At 51.2% G+C, this 23,109-nt stretch overlaps 1 protein-coding gene and 1 pseudogene across 1 annotated transcript; one reads left to right on the top strand and one right to left on the bottom strand.

Moving 5' to 3' along the window:
- Positions 1-16: 16 nt before the first annotated feature.
- Sec14l2 (SEC14 like lipid binding 2) lies at positions 17-20,555 on the bottom strand. The gene is made up of 12 exons (XM_021176986.3): positions 20,374-20,555; positions 18,465-18,540; positions 13,932-13,975; positions 13,478-13,537; positions 13,045-13,233; positions 11,158-11,253; positions 10,981-11,041; positions 10,544-10,627; positions 6,538-6,644; positions 6,317-6,456; positions 6,031-6,200; positions 17-1,495 (listed from the first exon to the last, which is right to left on the bottom strand). The coding sequence occupies exons 1-12, from the start codon at positions 20,425-20,427 to the stop codon at positions 1,365-1,367; spliced, it is 1,212 nt and encodes a 403-aa protein (XP_021032645.1). The 5' UTR covers positions 20,428-20,555; the 3' UTR covers positions 17-1,364.
- LOC115032328 (large ribosomal subunit protein eL29 pseudogene) lies at positions 9,786-10,277 on the top strand (annotated as a pseudogene).
- Positions 20,556-23,109: the final 2,554 nt, after the last annotated feature.

The following is a 23,109-nucleotide window of genomic DNA, read 5'->3' as shown; positions in this document are numbered from 1 at the left end:
GCAATGAATTATGCTCTTTACTTTGAAAATTGATCACTTTATTCACTGGTTAATGTACCTAACAGCATTGTAAACCAAGGCCAGGCTGTGCCCCTGAGATGTGTGACTAGATCCTGGGTAGCCCTCGGCCCTCTCTGCTTGCCATCCCTGCACCTGCCCAGAGCTCCCTCCGCTTCCTGAAACGAGGCTGGGCCGAGGCCTCGTTCAGAGGAAAAGGCAGACCCCGCAAGGGCCTGGGGCATCCTTCCCGAATTCTGGGCAGCCTGTAACATGGCTCTCAAGTTGTGTGGGGTCAAGAGCTGCTATTGCAAGGTCACCTGTGCCTGGCCCCCTCTTTGCCCTGGCTCAGATGTTTGCCCAGCTATGGCTACCTTCCGCGGCAACCTCCCACCCTGGCTACCTGCATCCCCAGGCAAGAGGAAGCCACTGCTGCTATTACACGCCTCCACAGGGAAGGGCCCACCAAGCCCTTGCTCCTGTCAGAAGACTGGTTCTCAGGCACTGTGGGAGACTGGACTGGGAAGTGCACTCAGTGCTGGCTCGGCCCCACTTGTCATCTTTGTATAGGGTTGCTCAAGTGGAGGGTTACTTAGTGAGAGGCTTGGGGCCCACCCACTGCCTCCTTGGCCCTTTCCTATCTATGATCCCTGAAATTAATTACCCTTGTGCTTGTGGAGGGTTTCTTTCACTGGAGAACAGTGGCTATGTACCAAAGTCCCACCCAGCACTGGCAACCATTAGTAATTAAACAGGCAGCCAGTGGAACCCAGGAGTTAATGAGGTTCTCAGGGGGAGAGAGAGGCCCTTGTTAGCCTTCCAGTGCTGACTTGGGCTACTCCTGAGATGTGGGGGTGGGGAGGGATGAGGAAGACAAGAGATATTCAAGGCTTATGACAAAAAGTTTCAAAGAGCTTTGGATACCCATCACATCTAGTGGCCTGCTACCTTGCAACCATCATTACAATCATGGAGGTTTGGTCCATGTTCATTTAGGAGCAAGTTTCTCCCCAGCAGCTGGCTTCCCTGAGTATGACATCCAATCGCTTCACTTCTTTCTAAGTTCTTCCCTGCCACCATCCTGTGTACCCTTCCCCTCCCTGTCTCAGCTGTTCCTAGGCAGGTGAAGTTGGCAAAGTCTACAGGGTAGACATCATTACAGGCGGTCTCTGGAGACCCCTTAGTATTCTGATGATGAGGACCCCTCTAGCTATTTATCCTCATTCTGATTCTGAACAGGAGCTCCGTCCAGTCTGAAGTCTTCCCTCCAGCCCAGTTTCTTTGGGCTAATTGGTTGCAGGAAAATGACTATAAAGAAACTGACAGGAAGACATTGAGGGGGCCAGGCCTGCTGCAGGGGGGAGATGTTATTTGGGGGTGTCTGCCCCCTGCTGATTCATCTTCTCTTCGGCTGTTTTGTCTGGAAGCAGGACCTCCACGGTGAAACTGACTTTCTTGGCATGGATGAAGCTGTAGGTGTTGTCAAACCGCAGAACATCTGAGGAAGCAGAAAACCAAGCATTCAGGCAGTTCCCCCCCAGAGGTAGAGGGTGATGGAGGGACTGGTTTGTACTGACGGAGCAAGGTGGTGTGGTAGGAGATGGAGGCGAAAGTGGTGTAACAGCCTTTGGTCTTCTGGACCAGTCTCGATGAGTGTGTTCAGAAAGTGAAAACTGGTGTGATGCAGAACAGGCCAAGTGAGACGATGGCCAGAGACTCACATCTGTAACAGCTTGGAAGGAAAAGGTCTCCAAGGCCAAAGTCATGGCTTTGTTACACAGGCAGAATAATGTTCGCAGCCACAGTGCTTGTGAGGATACAGTCTGTGTGTGAAACCATGGGTTTGTAGTCTGTACGTGTGACCCTTTCTTCCTCACAAGTCCGACTTTAGCTCAGCTCAAAGGGTTTTAGGGCACACGGTGAGCCACAGTGGGGTTGGGCTTTCCTTCTGGTCTGCATTCCTGACTGTAGTACTGTCTCAGTTGGACCCTGGGAACCCCAGCCCATTCTGCTGCTCTGCAGACTGTATGAATCAGCTGCTTACCCTCTGGGAAGATTGATGGGACCAGGATGCTCGCTGCACGCCTGCCCATAATGACAAAAGGATGGGCTGTTCACAGAAGGAAAATTGCCCAAGGGATTTGTGCTATATAATCCATATAGGAAAACACTTTTCTGACATAAAAAGAAAGAGCTTTAGCTGGGCGTGGTGGTACCCCTGTAATCCCAACACAGGAAGGTAAGGGTCAGAAGTTCAAGGCCAGCCTGTACTATATATACACTGTTTGAGTCCAGACTGGCCATATAGACAAAGGACAGGGTGTTGGGAGGAATGTCTAAGATACATGCAGAGGCTATGATAAGTGTAGAACAATTTGTAACATTTTTGTTAATTTCTGTGTAAAACCAAAACGTTTTGGCCTTTTTGTTTGTCTACACTCAGAGCTCTCTGATCCTAGCACCCGGGAGTAAGTAACTCCTCCGACCTTTTGAGGGAAGGTTTTCTCACATCCTGTGGTGAATGTGTCTGAGCCCTTGCCAGGCTTGTTATGGAAATGTGTCTCTGAAGGGACAGACACCCTTTGGTAGGCTGGCAGGTGAGAAGGCCATTAGCTGTGCTTTCCTCTGGGAAGAGGGTGGACTCAGTTGGCAGAGACAGCTTCTAAGCCCTGGCAACTGAACAGGCTTGCTTTCACTCTCAGCCTGTTTCTTTGCAAGCTTGTTCCATTTCACTCAAATGCCCCTTCAAGACAGCTAAACACAGAACAAAAGCAGCGGGGCCTCCCTTCTGGGCCGCTTTCTGGCTTTCTTGGCGTCTTCCCCTCTTCTCACCCCTGGATAGACTGCATGAGGCGGGCAGTCAGAACAGCACCTACCAACTCCTCGTTCGTCGGCTCTGCAAGAGGCCCTGCAGATGCCCTACTCTTTCCTCTTGGTTCTGATGACAGCCTCGGCAACCCAAGTTCACTGTACTGTGATCTCCTTAGGCCAGCACTGAGATGCAAGGGCCTTACAGCAGGCACAGAGGAAGGGGCTGTCACTGCCACTCCAGCATCCGAATGTCTCAGTGTGACACTAGTCATACTGTACTCACAGGCTCATGGAGACCCTGGAGGCCTTCAGGTCTAGGGCTTCTCAACATGTGTTGGGTAATTAGCCCCTTTGAGCATCTTCAGGTTATCAGGGGCAGTGTCCCAAGGGAAAGATGCTGTTCCTTAGGGACGCAGAACAAAAGGTAGTGGAAAACGTCTAAATTACAGGTCTGGAGCCAGAGGTTTGGGTTAGAGATCTTGCCTAGCATGCAGGGAGCTGTGGGTTGAGTTCCTGCTGCTTCATAATTACTCTATTCACATTGGCTTCCTTTTTTTTTCCTTATATTCCAGATAGAGTATTGATTTTAAAGCTGTATGTAGGGGGCTGGAGAGATGGCTCAGCGGTTAAGAGCACTGACCGTTCTTCTGAAGGTCCTGAGTTCAAATCCCAGCAACCATATGGTGGCTCACAACCATCTGTAATGAGATGAGATCTGGCGCCCTCTTCTGGAGTGTCTGAAGACAGCTACAGTGTACTTAAAGCATACAATAAATAAGTCTTTTAAAAAAATAAAAAGCTGTATGTAGGTGTGTTACATTATCTGTGAGTTTCATTTCAGAACAGTAATGGGGACAGTAGACACTGTAGGAAGGAAATGTTGGTTCTTGGATTCGGAACCACTTCTCTGGGGTTACCTGGCCCTCAGAAGCACGGCCCTCGTCTCTACAACCTTGCCTCCAAATGACACCCGGTCCTACCTCTCCTACCACACTGCCTTTCCATCTGGGAAGGGGAACTTTATGCTGTGGCCTGACTCTGTTCCTCCAGGAACAAGCAGACCCCAGGCAGGTAAGTGATCTTGTAGGGAACAGATCCAAGAAGGAGTAAATTAAATTGAGGATTCGCAGTTCCATCCTGGTTGTATTGGAAAGCTGGCTATCCTTCAGATATGAGAGAGAAGCAACTGCGTTGGTGCCCTCCAGCCCCTCCATGGCCTTTGGGGAAGCACGTCCTTGATCTGCGACTCTCATCACATCAAGGACAAATGTCTTGTTTCTTGGACGGTCTGTGGCTAGGAGCCTCTAGTATCCTCTCTTAGTGTCTACACTAGTAACATAATGTGTAAGAGAGCATCTCTTGTCTATAGCTTCTTCATCTCTTAAAGATTTAATTTATGAGTGTCTGTCCTCATGCACATTAGAAGAGGGCATCAGATCCCATGACAGATGGTTGGCAGCCACCATGTGGGTCCTGGGAATTGAACTTGGGACCTCTGGAAGGTCTCTCATCTGCTGAGTGGTGTCTCCAGCCTCGAGCTTCCTCATCTTTTAAAGAAAAGTCAACCTCAAGTGTATAATGAGCTTTTTCCTTAGTGGATGACAGTGTCTAGCCTGTGCTAAGCCTTGCTCTTAGTGCAGCAGAGTGCACACATTCTCCTGAGGCCTGGCTGCTCTCTAAAAAGGGTGACCCTGCTCCCCGGGGAGCTGGATCGTGTATAATGTACCTGAAGGTAGGGAGCACCAGAACTGCAGGCCACTGGATAGAAGGATCTGCAGAGCTAGTACAGATACCCCCGTGCTGCTGCCTCAGCAACGGAGCCCAGGATGTCTCCCACCTCCCCCATAGCCTCCGGGAATGCTCTGCTCTCCAGTTGCCCTGGTAACAATAACACTGATGGGCACAGGTGCTGAGTCGCATGCTCTGTCTCTGACATCACACCATAGCCTCACAGATCTTATCACATGTGAGCTGGCATCTCTGTAAGATCCCAGTTGCGGCAATCAGGAAACAGACTTAGGAAGGCTGAGTCATTTGCCCAAGTCTACACACATAGCCAGCGGGCAAGCCCAGCTCAGATCTGAATGCAAAGCACTAGCTTGGAACTTTTCTACCCTCCATCCTTTGGCTCTGTCAGGAAAGAAACTAGAAATTTGCCTTGCTGGTGTGTAGCTGGCATACATTTGTTCTTTTTATACTATTGTACTAGTACTATACTATATATACTATAGTGTATATACCATACCATACCATACCATACCACATAACACTGTAGAATATATTTACAGAAATAGTGGAAGAGAAAGCCCTCTATAAGTATTCTAAGTTAGTGTAGGTTTCCCAGAGTTCCTTTTTGTATATACTCTTTCCCCTCAACCACAGTAAACATGTACCACACATGCAGCATTTCACATTTACCTGCTTAATGTGAATTAACAGTGTGTCCTTTTTAACGGCTCCATGGTGCTTTGCTGTAATAGATGGACCTTTTTGTAGCTATATGCTGTGCCACTGGCTTTATCAGCTGCTAGGAACTTCTTGGTCCCTCTAGCTTTATGTATTTGTAAAGGTTCCTGTTGGACACATTTGAGGACTATAACTTCTGGGTTGAAGGGATTTAAGCCAATACCAAATGACCGTCTGTGAGGGTTTCTGACACGTGTAAGCTGCCTTCCCGTGTCCTGGACCTGCTTTTTGGTCAACCTGGAGGTAAGTGGTACTCAGATTTCAGGGCTGGCCTTTTTTCTGGCATGCTATGCCCTGTGGAGATTCCCTCCACCCGCCCAGTCAGTTCTGCATCTCCTGCTTCTAACTGTCTGGCTGCTGTCTCAGACCTAGTCAGCCTTAGACAAAGCCTGTGTACTTCAGGCTGACCTTAACTTACAATCCTGTCTTAGCCTCCTAAGTGCTGGCATTGCAGGAGTGCTCCACCATGCCCAGCTCCCAGAAGTAGATGTTCTGAACTCCTGTTCTCACCTGTTACAGTGATTCACCTCTACTTGGGAATATCAGGGCAGAGCCCTAGCCAGTGTTAGCTATCTGGGACCCCTTAAGCAAGGCACTGCATTTTTCCAATTCTACTTTTCCTGTGCCAGGACAGGTGACCCCAGAGCGTGCCCCTTCCTGTTCTAACACCGTGAGGTGACCAGTCCTCTGAGGAAGGGATACATCATAAGCAGAAAGGTAATGCACTTCAAGTGTTGCCAAGACTCAGATACTTACAGATGCCTGGCTCACTGCAGGTGAGGGTCCCATCCTCAGGCACCATGTGGGAATTGTATCTCTGGTTAGGCAGCACCTCCGTCATCTCCCCTGCCCGCTGCCGTTCCCCCATCTTGGTCTTCAGGAAAATCCCAAAACCCACGTCTGATCCCTCCGACATAAACTGCCACCTGCAGAGGACATCCACCCATGTGTGTATGTGTGTCCATGACAGCTGGGTTCTTCCACCCCAGTCTACCCACTGGCGTTTGCGAAAGCTCGGGTCCCTAGAAGCACCCGGTCCTACCTGAGGACACAGCCCGGGAAAAGAATCTCATACTCCACTTGGTGGGAGGAGCCTCGGGAGATCTGCACGGTGTGTTCATACTGCTGCTTCACCTGGTCTCGCACGTAGTACTGCTTGGGAATGTCACCCCCATAGTTGATCTAGAAACAGAGCACGGGGTGAACTGGGGTGCACATCTGAGCTAAGGTCCTCCCCACTGACATCCAGCCGGTGGCCCATACCTTAGATTTACACTTGGGATTTCCATCAGGATCTGTCATGGTGCCTCCGTATTCCACAGGCAACTGGTCAGGGCTGATATGTTTGAGTAAAACCTCCTTCCAGTTTGCTGGCAGGAGAGAGAAGGACAGAAAGGTGTCACTAGGCAAGACTTCATACCTGATGGCCAGCCCTGAAGAGGCAGAAAGGTGGTGGGCCCTACCCTAAAAGGATATATATATGTGTGTGTGTGTGTGTGTGTGTGTGTGTGTGTGTGTGTGTGTATGTGTGTGTGTGTGTATATACACACACATGGGGCACAGTTGTGGGCAGGAGAACCATTAGTTTGAGGCGGGAAGGTAGCACCTCCTGAGCATGTGATATGTGCTTATGGAGTTAGGAAGAGCCACTCCGCAGAAAACAACCCTGTCTGGTCCAGGATTCAGAAACTGGGTGCTGCTGTCATCACGGCGACTGACCAGCTCAACAACCTCAGGAACCTACTGCATTCTGAGCTGCCTGCTGTGCAGGATTGTGAGGGCAGCAGAATAAATTGAGGATATCTAAGAGGGCTTTGTAAATTAGTATATTACCTCTCCCAAGAAAGGATATAAACATCAAAATAAAAGCCAAATGGACAAAGGTGGGGACTGTGTTCCATGCAGAGGGGCACACGGCAGGACCAGAAGTCTTGAATCCACGGGTTCTCCCCCAGTGATGCTGATCTCCCATCTTCTCCCACACTTCACTGGGCTGAGTCATGACATACTGAGTGAGTACCTCACTGTAGAGTGACCTCTTAAATGGGCTCACTTGTCTGTACTCTGCCCACGTCACTTGTTTTGAGCTGATTGGCTGCTTTTTGTTGTTTTTCTAACCAAATCCTCTCCTGAATGGAGCAGCAATGCTGAGAACTATTTTCCTAAGAAAGACGAGCCTGGCACAATACCTTAATACCACAAACCACTCTAATTATATAGACTATCAGCTGACTGTAAGTCAACAGCTCCAGGTCGGGGACTAGCCTATTATCCTCTGCACAGATGACTGTAACTCCGACTGCCCTGTGTCTGCCCACCCTCAGGTATCTGTGGCCTTGGGGTGATTTCATTGGCACTGCTAAACTCCAGTGACCACCCTGAAGTAACTGTTATCTCTCCTCTGTTGGGGATCTCGTTTCTTCCCAATGTGCCTAAGGCACATTTGGTTGAAAGAATTTTAAGTGTGGGTAGGGGAACAGACTGAACCTCCTACATAGCTCTGCTGCCAGGGAACCAAACCACCTCACGCACTTGGTGGGTGGTAGCTGCAGTAAAACCAGAAACCATAAAAACTGATTGCTCTGACTTTCTATCTTCTCCGGCTGAGCGGGAGAGCTGGGTTAAGGCAGAGGCTTTCCCATCTCTAGGAAATACCTCCACAGCCAACACTGGGACTCCGGTGCCTAAGCCCCTCTGTTTGTAACAGGGTCTCAGTAACCAAGGCTGGCCTTGAATTCACTATGTAGTTTCAACCTGTTTCTGCCTCCCTAGTCCTGAGATATCATAAATATATTTTTGTTCTTTTTTAAAAACTCTATTTCTGTCATATGTGTATGCAGTGCATGTGTGTATTGGGGATGGTGCATGTGTGGAAACAGGACAGCCTTCAGGAGTTGTTTCTCCCCTTCCACTGTGGAATCTGGCAGTCTTGGCTCAGGTCATGAGCCCTGGGTAACAGGCATCTGCCCACCTGTGGAACCCACCCAGCCCATACTGTTGTTTTGCGACAGGGCCCCACTATGAAACCTGGGTTGGCCTTGAACTTAGAACCCAGCCCAGACAGGCCTGGAACTGGAGCTTCTCAGCCTCCAAAGTGCTGGGATCATAGCCGTTCACCACCTTCCCAGTCCCAAGTTGCTGCTCTCACTTGACCTTAGCCCAAAGGTCAAGAAGCAATTCCCGGCACTCGGGAGGCAGAGGCAGGCTGATTTCTGAGTTCGAGGCCAGCCTGGTCTACAGAGAAAGTTTCAGGACAGCCAGGGCTACACGGAGAAACCCTGTTTCGAAAACAAAAACAAAAACAAAAAAAGGAGAAGCAATTCACAACCGCCACGTGTAGTGCGTTATTTAAAGCAGCCTTGTAGGCACCTTCAGAATCTCTATTACCCCTGCCAGCTCAGCTCCAGAGCCTGTTTCATAGCCATCAGTCCACTCCTTGTTGCCAGGGACCTGGTTCTTGTGTGTCTTCCTGGCTGGTTTTGGGGTCACACATTCTCCCCACTTCTCTGCATATACAGTCCCTACTTCTCTGCCAGTGTCACTAGTGACTTCCCACTCTTTCCCACTCAGTCTGCACTTGAACCTGGAAACCCCCCCAAAGTTCACTTCAGACTCCTGCATGTTCAGCATAGGCAGGTCTTGCATGGCCAGCCTCAGTGGGCCCACATTCGTCCCGAGAGTTGTTCGCTCTGGCCGAATACTACTATCCCTTCATTATGTGCAGCCCATTGAACTCTGATGTTTTGCTTCCTAGGTAAGTTGTAAGCCCAGCCAGCCTTTCCTCCTCTTTCCCTGAGGATACTGCCTCAGCTTGCATCATCTCTTGCATGGGCAACACATGGCATGCGACCTGGCACCTGGCTTTATGGCCTTGCTGCTAAGTACAAGCCAGTTGTGGTACTCTCTGCCAAGCACTTCTCTGGTTCTCGGGGCCTAAAGAGTCGTGATCTAGCCTCTCAACATGGTGTCCTGTATCCGTATGGCCTGGCTCTGGCTCCCTTTTCAGTCTTGACGTTTGCTACACCCGGCTTTGTAGTTTTTACTTTCTGCTTAGTTTCATGCGGCCAGCTCTCTCACATTGCTGTATTAGCTTGGGCGGACATGGCTCTCATATCAACTCAGGAGGGATGGGTGTTGTGCCGAGGCGTGACTGTACATCATGGTTTCCTCTTTCTTCCATGTATCACACCATGCACATTTGTATCTCTCTTCCCTGGGAGCCAAGGGACTCTGCCTTAATAATCCTGGCAGCCTGACCCCTCATCCTGGATCTGGCACAGAAAAGGTATTTGTCCCAAAATGGTCTCCATGGTACCCTCTTGATGCTCTTTCTAGTGCCTTCTGGTTTGTTCCATGGCCTTTTCTCTGAAGTCCCCTCTCTCCTAACTTAGGCCCCTCAAGGATAAGCACTGGAATCCCATTGTTCTCTGACTGCATGGTGAGCCCAGGGCTTGCTCTAGAGTATGTGAGAAAGAAAGTATGTCCTTATGAAAACAGGTAAGTGGGGAGCCACCAGTTACCATGCAGACATGGCCAAGTCCAAGAACCACACCACACACAACAAGTCCCGCCGCAAATGGCACAGAAATGGCATCAAGAAACCCCGGTCACAAAGATACGAATCTCTTAAGGGGGTTGACCCCAAGTTCCTGAGGAGCATGCGCTTTGCCAAGACGCACAACAAGAAAGGCCTGAAGAAGATGGAGGCCAACAATGCAAAGGCAGTGAGTGCACGCACAGAGGCCATCAAGGCCCTGGTGAAGCCTCAGGCCATCAAGCCCAAGATGCCAAAGGGCCCCAGCCGCAAACTCAGCCATCTGGCTTTCCTTGCTCACCCCAAGCTTGGGAAGCAGATTCGAAGCTACATTGCCGAGGGTCAGAGGCTCTGCCAACCAAAGCCCAAGGTTCAAACCAAGGCAGAGGCCACAGCTCCAGCTAAGGCCCAGGCTTCAGCTCCAGCCCAGGCTCCCAAAAGTGCCCAAGCCCCTGTGAAGGCCCTATAGAAAAGGCTCCTGCCAATGTGAAGACAGACGGACTGCTGTGTCACACCTGCCTGCATGCTATTTGCAAATGACCAGTGACCTATATTGTTTTTACAAATAAACTTGAGGCAAGGAAAAAAAACATAACAGGAAGGCACAGACTGTCTCCACTTGCCCCTGTGTCCCAACGACTCCTAAAGCAGAAGACAGCCCCCGAGGCTGTGGCCATACCTCTAACGCCAGAGCCAACTCGGTTCACACACCTCTGTAGAGTCTGGGCTACTTACCCCCCAGAACCATGATCTTCCTCCGAGTGTCCTCACTTAGGAAGGGTTTGATGAGGTTATAGGCCACAGGAAACAGCTTGGGAGCTGGAAGAGACAAGACCATGTGAAGCGGAGAGCAAGGTTAACTCAGTACCACCCACCTCTGCCCATGGGCTAAGTGGCTTAGCGTGAGGCTCAGCCATGCATGTTTGAGGTCCAGCTCCCAATCTGTGCAAGGGTCGTGGCCACCTAGCTTCCCACTATGGCAGCACCAACCTGAATCCTACTGGGCCTGGTGGCTCAAATGCTCTGGGAGCTGTAAAGCATCTGTACAGGTTAAGGTCAATGTCAGGCACTTGGGACCCTCCTTTGGCTCACTGTTCACTCAGTCTGCCCCCAAGTAATAGTTTCAGTCTCGTGCTCCCATGTGACTTCATCACCAGAAATTTGCAACTTACCTTTAACAACAAACAGACGCTTCAATGTTTCAGGATAATTCTCTTCAAACATGGTGAGGAACTAAGGGATAGAATTGGTCTAGTTTCAGTAGCTCAGGCCTGCAGGCCACAGCACCCCCCACCCTCTGAGTAAGCCTAGCTGAGCAGTTCCTCCTGCCCCCACACCCTGCCTCTCACCTCTCCATAGGCCTCCACTGCAGGTTTCCAGAGGTGCTTGAGGCCGAGTCCTTCACAGTCATAAATCATGGTGATGGTCTCTATCTTCTTCCCTAGCTACAGGGACAGACAGACAGAGACAGCCATCACTCTACCCTGCTGGAGAACTAATTCAGGGTCCATGCTGACCACTCAGGTACACACAGAGCAAGCAGTGCATGGGGGCTGGACCCAGGTTTTTCACATGCAGGTATCACCTACGGAGGAATACTGACCTAGACATACTCCTCATCTTGCAAATGACTGGGTGGATCAAGATCATGTCTGAGGTCCCCTCTGTCCTTTGGGTTCTCCTGAGGGCCTCTGTCTTCCTGCCAATGACTGTGCTCCCTGGTAGCACCAATGCAGCCCCTGGGCCTCTCACTCAGGCATAGATGCTCTCCATCCTGCCTCAGCTCTAAGGAAGCAGCAAGTTGAACCTCTTTTGTGTGCCCAGCCTCTCAGGGGTTCTGTACTGAGTGGGCTCTTTGTGAGCATTTAAATAATAGTCCTGAGAGGCACCCACACTTTAATACATCTGCAACTTGTGGGTGGGGGTAGGGGTGGGGAAAAAGGTGAGGGACACCTCCGTCTTGGTCCTCAGTCCTTCCTTTCTTTTTAAAAAAATTACATCTCTTTCTCTCTCTCTCTCTCTCTCTCTCTCTCTCTCTCTCTCTCTCTCTCTGTGTGTGTGTGTGTGTGTGTGTGTGTGTGTGTGTGTGTGTGTGTGTGTGTTTGTGTGCTACAGTGTGCAGCGCAGAAGACAATTTGGGGAAGCTAGCTCTCCTCCTCCACCCCATAGGTTCTCAGCCTTGCTGGCAAGTCTGTTTACCCACTGAACCATGTCTTCAGTCTTTGTCTTAGCAAGGGAATTGTTGCCCTGATCTCTTGAAAGTACACTTGGAAAAGCAGGGGTTCTGAGTCCATCTGCGCCAGGAGTACCCCCACCCCCATACTTGCCCAAGGGCAGCTTAGTCCAAAATAAGATTTCACTGGTCCTCACAGAAACAAAAGTTCTCCAACAATGTAGTGAGATGTTTTCTTTGTCTTTTGTTTGTTTGTTTGTTTTTGTTTTGTTTTGTTTTCTGTCGTGCTGAGAATTAAACCTAGGCCCTGCCTGTGTGAGGCCAACTGCCTTTCACTGAGCAATATCTCCAGCTGTAATAATTTATAGTTTTGCTTTTCTTTTGCTTGTGTCCAGGGTCTCACTATATAGTCCAGGCTAGCTTCAAAATCAAGACCCTCTTGCCTCGGACCTGTAGGAGGCAAGAGGGTCTTGATTTTGCAATCGTGGGATTGCAGGAGTGTTCCACTCAGCTTGCTGCAATGCAAGGTGGTTTTTGCTGTAGTGGGTGGGGAAGCCCTGAGTGTGCTGTGAGCGCTGTACCAACTGAGATCCATCCCTCACCCTAGTGAGGTCTTCTTAAGCCAAGCGTCTTCGGGTAAAGGACTGCCTTTCATTCCCAGATCTTCCCTGTACACCGTTCCTATACTTTGTGGGAATTCACTGTGGCAATAACAGATGGGAATTTTAAGTTTTACTTAGCAAAAGCATGACAATATGGAGGTGCAGTTCAGTGGTGGAGTAGAACACTTGCCTAACACACACACCAGGCCCTGGGTTCAGTCTCCAGGCAAAGGAATGGAGGGAGAGAGGAAATGAGAGAGAGAGAAGAGAAGAAAGATGGATTGAGAGAAGAGAAGAAAGATGGATTGGTGACATTATGTTCATCTAAAACCTTGAGATTTCAGGTCTATGAAACACAAACCCTGAGGCTGTGCCTCCACCCATGTGTGACATCTTGCCTCTCCACGAAGGCCTCCACCGTGATCCAGTCACTCTCAGTGGCAGGCAGGCCACCCACCCACCTTTGTGGTCTGCTGGATGCACTCCTGCAGAAGCAGCTCACAGTCTCTCATCTTGGTCCTGAGCAGGTCCTGCTTGGAGGCGGAGAACAGCAGACCTTTGGCATCCAGAGGGCCGATGATGTCGTACCAGACAGGGCAGCCGTCCAAGTCGTAGCCACACCTGCCGCCTGACAGATACTGTTGGATCACCTGGCCAAAGACATAGTAACAACACCTGGTGGGCAGGCCCAAAACATCCACGTCTTTCCCGGTTCACTAGTCTCTCCCTCCACCTCTCTCCCTTGGGTGCCTGAAGATACCTATTTTGTGACTATAGGGACTCTTGGCAATTTCAGCCTGTCGTCTGAGGCTCCCAACCCAGAAGATCATGATATGAACTGTGAGTCTTAGAAGCATCCTTACACAGGAATGGAGAGGGATAATTTGTCCTCACCTCTGGTGGCTGCCAGCTGATGATTTTGTCAATGTCCTTTTGCTTCCGGAATTCCACATGCTGCAAATATACAGATTTAGGAAGTACGGAGCGGAAGAATTAGGAAGCATGAGGTGCGTGGTGGAGGTGGGGTCTTGAAAAGGAAGGACAAGGTCAGCACAAGCCGACCACCAGACCACAGGTGACCCCTAGAAGGACCTGAACAGGAGTAGAAAAGGAGGCCCCAGTTTCTTCAGCTACCTCAGCAAGAATATCATTGTTGACTGCTCCAGAAGTAGGAAAGCCTGCTATTTCCAGGGAAGGAAATGCACTTTGTCCCTCAGGGATAAAGCAACAATCGTTGGCTGGGTCACACAAACCAAAATCTATGATGGGGTGGGTGATGGGTAGGCAGGAGAAGTCCAGGCAAGACGTGAGTCAGATGGGAGGAACCATGGTAGCAATGGATGCTCACCTTTCGGAGCATGGCCTCTGACTTCTGCAGGTCAAAGCTTCGGGCTGCAACAAAAGCATGGTCAGGGTTGGGTATCAGACTGCAGGTCTTAGGGACCCGCCTCCAGGCTGGGGCCAAACCCCCTTGTGTCCGCCCAGCCAACTGTCAACTTTGGCTCAGAGCCTTCACTGAGTGCTTGCAAAACAACACAGCCCTGAGTCTGTGGAATAGACAAGTCAAGTTCAAGGCAGTTGGGAGTGGGGTCAGAGTATCTGGGCATATAATCAGGTAAAGGGTCATATCTCAGAGAAAGTGAACCCTGGATCCTTTTATCAATTGGCCATACCCCACAAGGACAAAATCTATCTCTGCCACCGAATAACATCGAACCCTGAGAGATTGAGCCACAGTTCAAAGATGAACACAGCTACCCCAGAATCTGGGGCCAGAGTTGGCTGAACATCTTGGAAAGGTCGAGGAGTTGATATGCCTTCAGCTAATCCTGACATTTCTCTAAAGGACCCACACATTCTTTATAGGAGTGTAACGGGTTTTTGAGTCAGTTCACCTGGGCCCACTCCAACAAGTTGTTCTCAAATCTGAACCCAAGATTTCACTGTCCCTGAGGCCACTCCTGATAACCAGGGTTGCCATGAGTACCAGTTGTATGTTACTCTCTACTCCAGAGACAGGGTTGTCTCTGGTCATGCAACAGCCCTCCCAAAACATGCATTCTATGCTGTCCTCAAGGGCCTTCCTCCCACGGTGCATCCTGTCCTTGGAGACTTCATGACCATCCTAATGCTTCCCTTTTGGATGTTGTCCCCCTGGTCAGGGCACTTCCCAGTGAACCTCATGAGCTGAGCCCAAGTCTTGTTTGCCCCTTCTCCGATAAACCCTCAGAATTCTCTTGGCAGCAGTCATGCCTTTCATTCAAGTGGAGCTTAGAGTCAAATGAAACCCCAAATCCTTCACACCTGTGTGCCAGCTAAGCCTCCACCCTCTCTATAGAGAGGCAGGGCCTTCAACACATCTCCCATCTGTTCACCACAGTCCCCTTCATTTCATCTATTCAAAGAGTTTCTGAGACTGAGCCATTTGGCCTCTGATCTATGACCTGTCCCTCCTGGCTGCATGTCCTCCATGGATTTAATCGGCATCTAGATCTGCTGATAGCCTTAGAACCCAGACTCACAGGCTGCCCTTTGGGCTGTAAACGACCCCTTCACCATTGCTCTCTGGGAACGGGAGCATACACCCTGACTCTGCATTCCTGAAGTCCGATCCTCTATCTGAGTCAGGATGGTATGTCTAAAGGTCTGACAAACCTGGGTGCGGTGCCATGGTAGGCTGAGACAGCTGGCTCTCAAGTTTACAGTCAGCCAGGACTACATACGAAATTCAGGCTTACTCATGCTATGTACTAAAACACTATCTTAGAACGAGAGAGAGCGAAGAGGAAAGAAAGGAAGACAGGAAAGGCCAGTGAGATGGTTCAAAGGATAGAAGGGCACACTGTGCACACCCAGCAACCTGACAACTTCAGATTGCTCCCCAGAATTCCTGGAATGGAAGATAACTACACAGAGTTATCCAGTCCCCTCCACATGTGCACCGTGGCATACACTCCACATCCCCCAATCTCTCTCTCACTGTCCTTCCCCCCTTGCTCACCCCACACATACTACACATCTTAAAATACTTTTTAAAAAATGAGAAAGGGTTGGCCAGGCCACCGCCACCATGCATGCCAAGTCCTTGCTGGCAGATCTGAGCAGCCAGTCTGGCAAGCTGGGCTTTGGAATTTCCTCACGACCACCCTTCCTGTGCCTCCAGCAGCCAGCGCAGCTTTTGGACAAGTGTAATGTGGGTCTGTATTGCAGCACCTCCACCAAGTGTGTTTTACCTTGGACAAGATACTATGTATGCCTGACCACACATACATAAGAAGCTAGAACTGCATGTCCTTTTGTAACACAGGAGATAGACCACGAAAATGAGCTTCTCACAGAAGAGAGGAGGGCCCTTATCTTCCGAGAGAACAGGGATCCAGAGGGTAGTTAACAGTATGCATCCTTATCTGGGGAAACTTCAGTTGACGATTATCTGCCAAGAGTCCAATGTTCAGGGTCTTCTCCGCTGCGTCTATAGAGTCCGGTCTTTCTAGGCCCCTTCCACGCTGCTCACAAGCACCTGAAAGCCTGGCTTGGGGCACTGAACAATAGCTTGGTCCAGGAGCAGCCAGGTTTGCCCATCCCATGGCCCTGTAAGCTGCAGACTCAGCTATGCTATGCTCTCTCCCAGGGCTCCTACTGCCTCTGTTCTGTCTTGCTCACTGACTTTCCTTGCTGGTGTGGGTACCCAGATCTCACTTGCAGCGAGAGAGGCAGTGGGAACTCAAGTGTCTGTGGAGAGGGCCAGCAAAAAAAACTGAACCCCAAGCTCATACCACATTCTACTGCAAAGGTCTCCTTTAGAATCAAAGAGGTGAGGGGGGAATAAAAAGAGGTTGGTTTATTTTTAAGGCAACAAAAGCCCCAATTCAAATTTGGAATAGGGTCTGATTAAGCCAGAGCTGCTGCCCAGAAAATCGGAGACACAATACACTACAGAGGGGAAACTTCCCCCGCTTTATGAAGCAGACGTTGAAACCAGAGGTGTAACTCAGAGATAGAAATGCTTGCCTGGCTGGGCGGTGGTGGTGCACGCCTGTAATCCCAGCACTTGTGAGGCAGAGGCAGGCGGATTTCTGAGTTCGAGGTCAGCCTGGTCTATAGAGTAAGTTCCAGGACAGCCAGGGCTACACAGAGAAACCCTGACTCCAAAAAACAAAAAAACAAACAAACAAATGCTTGCCTGGCATGCACGAGACAGACCCTGGGTTCGATCCTCAGCAGCTCAAAGATGATTACAAGGTAATGCTTGCCTTCAGGAGCAAGCAGCTCCCTTCGAAGAAGGAGCCGTGGCTTGCTGGAAAAGGTGCTGGCCCTGTGCTTACCATTGTCTTTGTGCCCTCAAGGAAGTCCCCTGCCCTGACTAAGTTTTCTCATCTGGAAAATGGGAATGGCCATCCTACAAGGGTATGGCTAGTCTCAGGCATAGGCCCTGGCTAAACTATCAAATAGATCTTATACAAGTGGTTCATGCCATCCCAGGATAATACTAGCAAACATTTAGTGTCTAGGAAACCAGCTGCCAAGACCCCACACTGGCCCGAGTGGCAGAGCTGTCCAATCAATCAATGGCTCTCTCTCTCTCTCTCTCTCTCTCTCTCTCTCTCTCTCTCTCTCTCTCTCTCACACACACACACACACACACACACACACACACACACCTCTGCCTCCTAGCAGCAGCTCCAGGACCGGATCATCTTGGAGCTGGCCCTTTAAGGAGGCTACTATCTTCCCACTTTCCCTGCCCACCTTCTTCTAGCCTTACCCTTTCAGCAAATGCTAAGCCAAAATTTCCTCCAGCATAGACTGACTTCATTGCCACCCCCACACCACCCCTCCACCCTCTCTAGGTGGACTGGGAAAGGGGCCAGATCATACAGGTGGAGGGGTAAGGGTGGGCAAATGACGCTTCCAGAGGCCCATACGCATCGCTCTCCTGGGTGCACCTGTCCTGGGGTGTTGCTAGCAGGCCTCCTAGAATAAGTCAGCTTTATTAAATTTCTGGAAACAAAAATGACATCTTTTTGTCTGTCACTAGTCTTCCGGGGCCCAGAGATGTACGGATGTTGCCACAGGGCAGGTCTTGTCCTCTTAATGTTTATGACAGAAATCTACCTAAAAACTGGAGCTCTGCTCATCAAACTCAGGAGAATTTTCTCATTTATATGTCTGGCAATAAAATTTCTATAAAGAAAAATGAAAGTGTGTCAGAAGAGCCCGGAAGTTGGTACCTGCCTTGAATAATGGAAAAGGAGAGGGACGAGGACACAAGGTGTAGGAGTGGGGGCCAAGTCTGGTCCTGACACTAGCAGCATGTCCCCATCATTCCACAGTTGGTCCTTGTCGTGCCGTGTCTTGCAAAAAGGTTAGGCACCCTGCCTAATCCACTTCATAGAGGAGGAGCCTAGAGATCTATGACCTTGGCCCAGATGTCACAGCAAAGCTGGCACACGGCTAAAACTAGAACTCAAGACCCTGGTCTGTGGAGGGGGGGAGTAGTGCCCTCCTCAGTCCCCAAGCACAGTCCCCTTCATTCAAGCTGACAGGATCAGGACCCCTGGTTTTAATATCAGCTCTGGCTTCAACTTTCCACATAGTAGGGCTTTTCTGGGCCTTAACTTTCCTTATGTCTGCAGAGCAGACTTACAGAGTAAACGAAAAGGCTGCCGACAGTCCAGACCCAGAGACTCGCATCTTCTTCCTGCCTGCAGCTCACCCAGCAAGTCCCTTCACCTGTCTGAGCTTCCGTGTCTGTATCCTGTAGAAGGGCTGGGGCCTGGGGGGATTGCCAGCTGTCTTTCTGTCCCAGCCTGCCAGGGATTCCAGAGGACATCCTTCTATTGTCCAGAACACACCCCTGTCCCAGCCCCTCTTCCCTCACCTCGGAGCCATCGAAGGAGGAAGTAGTCATCTGGATTGGGCAGGGTGGGCAGCACGTCCTGAACATTTTCTCGGAACTATAGGGAGAGACAGCTGGGTGAGTGGGCGGGCCCGTCTCCCTCTGCCCAGAGCGCTCCTCCATGGGGCCTTTGCCAGAGCCCTCCTTTACAAAGATTGTAGACACTGGCTGTGTTGCAAGGGGAGCTGGGTAGGAGAGGAGGGCACAGAAAGGGAAGAGGACACTGCCCTGCCTCACTTATGAGCATATCTCCCTGCTAATCTGATGAGCAAGTGACAGATAGCAGGCACTCTGGTCATGCCGCAGCAAATGCTGTCTGTATACCAAGCACCTGTCATGTGTACAGCACCCGTCTTGGCACTCTCCCAAAGCCCCTAGAGGTGTCGCTGTCTCCATTTTACAGATGGAGAGATGAAAGACAAAGAGGCTCAGCAACACTTCCAACATCTGGATACAGATGTGAGCCCAGATCCCAGGCTCTTTCCTCTGCCGCCTTCCTGCCGCCTTGGTAATGGAATGGGGGAGCAAAGGGAAGGAAGCTCGGAGTCTCAAATGACTTTGTTCAAAAGTGGTAGTGGAGCTAGCTTGAAAGACTACAAAAGAAGCCAAGGGAGAGGGATGGACAACCAAGGTGGAGCAGACAGCTCCTGCAGGTGGCCACAAAAGGGAAACATACTAGGAAAGCCACCAAGGGAGGTGGACAGTGACCCAGGACAGCCACCCCTATCCCTGATCTCTCACTACCCAGCAGTAAACAGGCAGCTTGCTACTCTCCCCAAGCCTCCTATGACAGCAGAGACCTTTATCTGGTTACTGACCTGTAGGACACCTCCAGAGGGGACCAATGAGGACTGGCCACCTCTGCCCTTTGCCTTAGGTCAGCTAGGTCTAATCAGACCCTCCCATCCCCCAAAAGCAGCTCCCAGAGTTAGGACAATGGTCATCTAAACAACAAACAGAAGGCCACCCTTCACCAAGGACCTCACCTAGCCCTGGCTTAATCCCCACCAAACCTACGCCCAACAGACTTAGCCTGCACGTCAGCAGCAAACCTGGCATGGGAAAAAAGTCACACAGCAGCAGCCACATCTGCTGCCACACTCTGGAATAAATAAGAAACTGCACAACTGGGAACACTGGGGCTGGACCCCATCAATTCTGATCCCGTGCAACTGAGGAGATAAAGTCTTTTGGCCAGAAGTGCCAGCTCCCGAACTTGAATGGAGTAGATAAGTCCCTCTCGGCCCAGGTGCCAAGGCAATGTCTGGTCAGGTCCTTTCCTTTTGAGTGGCATCAGACCTTCAGGCAAGGGTCTGGGTTGCCAGGGTGGGGAGAGCTCTTCTCTCCGAAAGGATCCCAACCTAGTGAATCCCGGGCATCTTAGACTTCACACACAAAAGGTGCCCAACAGACAACTCCTCTAATTTCATCGAAGAGCACACAGGACAGGGTTTGGCCCAAGGTCGCACAGTGACTTAGTGCCTCGAAAGAGCTAGGGGGAGTTTGCCAAGGAGCTGTCAGGGGCCCTTCCATATGCCACTGCCCCAAAAGAGAAAAACCTCCCGGAAATGGGAGGAAACCTGGGGCCCTGCCCCTGTCCCACGGCCCTGCTACCAGTCCCTGCCAGCCTGGAGGGTGAATGTTGCCTTTGTGCCCTCAGCTGCCTCCCAAGGCTTCCAAGCAACCACTTCTTCCCAAGGGGGCACCTCTGGGGCTGCTCGTGCTGAAGATCGCGATGACCAAACTTCCTGAGGTCCTCACCCTGAAGGAGAAGCGGTCCGCTGGGCACTAGCCAAGCGGGGGCGATCAGTCGCCCGCCCGCGAGGACCGTCCCTTGCAGCGGCTTTTCAGCCAGGAGCGAGGGCCACAGACAGGCCAAGAGCAAGCTCACCTTGGCCAGTGCCTCCTCCTGTTTGGGGCTCAGGTCACCGACTCTGCCGCTCATCGTGGCTCAGCCTCGGGGCGCGGTGCCTGCGGCAGCTGATGGAGCTCCGACTCGTTTGCCGCCGCCGCAGCCGCTGGAGTAAAGTCCCAGTCTTTGGCCGAGGCCCCGGGGCTGGCGGCCAAGACCCGCCTCTTAAAGGAGCCCGAGGGGCGGGGCGAGACGCGCAGAGGCCCTGGATTGGAGCCAGAATGCTTGCTCATACACCTGAGGAGCTACTTGGGTCTGGATCCTCATCCTAAGAGGAAGCTGGAAAGCTCTAGCTAAGGACGTCTTCTAAGGTGCGACTCCACAAGGCTGGACCGGGCTGCTCTCATAGCTTTCCTTACCCCAAAATGTTGACAGCTCTCTGGTGCCCACTGAAAAGGGATGCTCCTTAAGCGTCTTTCTGCCTGTAGGAACTGTGGTGTTCACTCTGCCTTCTGCTTATGGTCACTACTACCAGCTCTGCTTGGGGGTGAGAATTGACCCCCAGGGTTGCCGATGTAACTCAGTGGCAGAAGGCTTGCTTAGCATGCACGACCTTAAGTCAGATTCCCAGCACTGCATAGTCATGGTGGCACATTCCTGCACATACCTGAGATCCCAGCATTGGAGAAGCAGAAGTTCAGATCACCCTTAGCTTATTTATTGGGCTTGAGGCAAGCCCAGAATACAAACAAATAAACCAAACGGAGTGGGCAGCCTTTTCCCTCTACCTGCAGAGCAGGCACGGTGAAGACCATGGCATCTAGCTGAGGAGAGAGGAGGGCCAGCCTCCCCACTCAGACCCAGTTCTCTGCGTCTGATCTTCCCTGCTCTCTGGGAGCCACACCTGAATCTCTCACATCTCAGTTGGCATGCTCTGCTTCCTCTGTGGAAGTGAGGAGGCTCAGGTTTGAGGGCCCGTGTCCCACGGGTGTCTACAGGGTCCTTTGCCTCACTGCACTGTTGCTCCTTCTCTAACCAAGGGTGATCATGGGCAGGAGGCTAACGGAAGTTCATGTACACAATTCTCAGGTTTGACTTCTTGTGGCCACCTCCTAGCTGGCCCTGCACAGTTGTCCATTGCTGGCTGCCTGGCCAGATCTTGGCGTAGGCTAGCCAGAGAGGAAACCACACTGGAAGCCAGAGCGAGCCCACAGCAGCCCTGCTGTGCTTATTATCTGCTTCCCAGCTCTGGCCAAGCGCCTGTGGGCTCCCTGCTAGTGACAAGTTTGACTAGTGGGTGGACTCTGACAGCTGTAGCCTAGCAGCCTCTTGTCCAGCCTATGCCTTCAGACTGCCTCCCACCCTCCAGTTACTACTTCTGGCTCACACAATAGAGTTCATAGCCTTCTCCTGCTAGAGCCTCCGCCACTTTGATCTTACTTCCATGGTAATACCTGGTCTCAGGGCCAGGGCCACTTTGTCTTCCTACTGTATGCCAAGCGGGAGGCATTGTTCTGGAACCCAGGAATATTTAGACACCACCTTTTGGTCCCAAACTTACTAAAGAGAACACAAGAGCAAGGCAGATGGCCAAGAAGAGGAATCACACAGCGGGGGCTTAGAAGGATGATGCTTTCCTTGGATGACGAGATCCTAGAAGGCCCCATCGAGAGAGAGAGAGAGAGAGAGAGAGAGAGAGAGAGTAAAGTTCGGTCTGTACCTTAAGTTGTGGGAGAAGCGGAGGACAGTCCTCAGCTTCTTTCAGCACAGTAGCCTGAGCTAAGTTCTGGTGGCAGTGCAAAGTGTAGCTACAGTCAGAGGTGTGGAGGCAGCAGAGTGACCGGGATGGGGCAGGACACATGGTACCTAAAACCTTGGTGCAACCTTCCTTAGGAACATTGACCTTCTAGGCTGTGAGTCCCACGGGACACACTGCCTTGCTTCAGTTATCACAGTCCTACAAACCCTGCATCCTGCAGTATAGGCTCCTATAAACATGGATGGAGCATGGTGGAACACATATGTAATACAGCACTCAGGGCTAAGGCAGGAAGGCCAGCCTGGGCTCAAAGAATGACAAGTATTGGAGGGGAAAGCAGGGGGGACAGAGGGGGGGAGGGTCTTGCCGCTCTGTGCTGGGGGTGGTCTGGAAGGAAAGTGAAATCAGCCCCATCTCACAAAGTTCATGTGGCCTCACCTACAGCAACAGTGGCAGGGACGGGGGTCAGGGTGGGGAATAGGTTCAAGGAGGCCATGGCTTGCCCAAAGTCGTTAATAGCATGACAGATGTAGGGTACTGGGCAATGGGAAACTATCAGTTGGACCCCTCCTTCATACTGGCATTAATGCAGAGGTGAACCTCGGCTGCCTCAAATCCAGGTCTCCCACCTGTCTCTCCTCACCCAGAGACAAGGCAGGTGGGCCTGTTCTTGGCATAGGAAAGGACCCTGCTGTGCCCCTAGTGTGGCTTCCTGATCTGATGAAGGGTGGGCCCAGAGGCTGACCTCAGCAGAGTTTCTAGGCAGCGCAGGTGTCCCTGGTCACTTGGCTTCTGGCTTGGTACAAGGCAGAGCTGCCTTCCTCACTGGATGTGAGGCCTTCAAGAGCCTTACAGCCTCCCAGGGCCAGTGTGCTCTTCACTGGGTAGAGCCTACTAAAGAAAGTAGAACAGCCCCTTCTGCTGGTGCAGCTCCCAGCAATTTAACCCCCCCCCCCCCCCCGTGCAGAAGGCTTCTCTTAGAAGGGCTGGCCAGTCAGTCCTCTAAGGCGGCAAGT

This window comes from Mus caroli, unplaced genomic scaffold, assembly GCF_978045245.1.
Source record: "Mus caroli unplaced genomic scaffold, Mus_caroli_1 scaffold_13, whole genome shotgun sequence".
Classification (NCBI taxonomy): Eukaryota; Metazoa; Chordata; class Mammalia; order Rodentia; family Muridae; genus Mus; species Mus caroli.
This window is presented reverse-complemented; position numbering and strand designations above follow the sequence as displayed.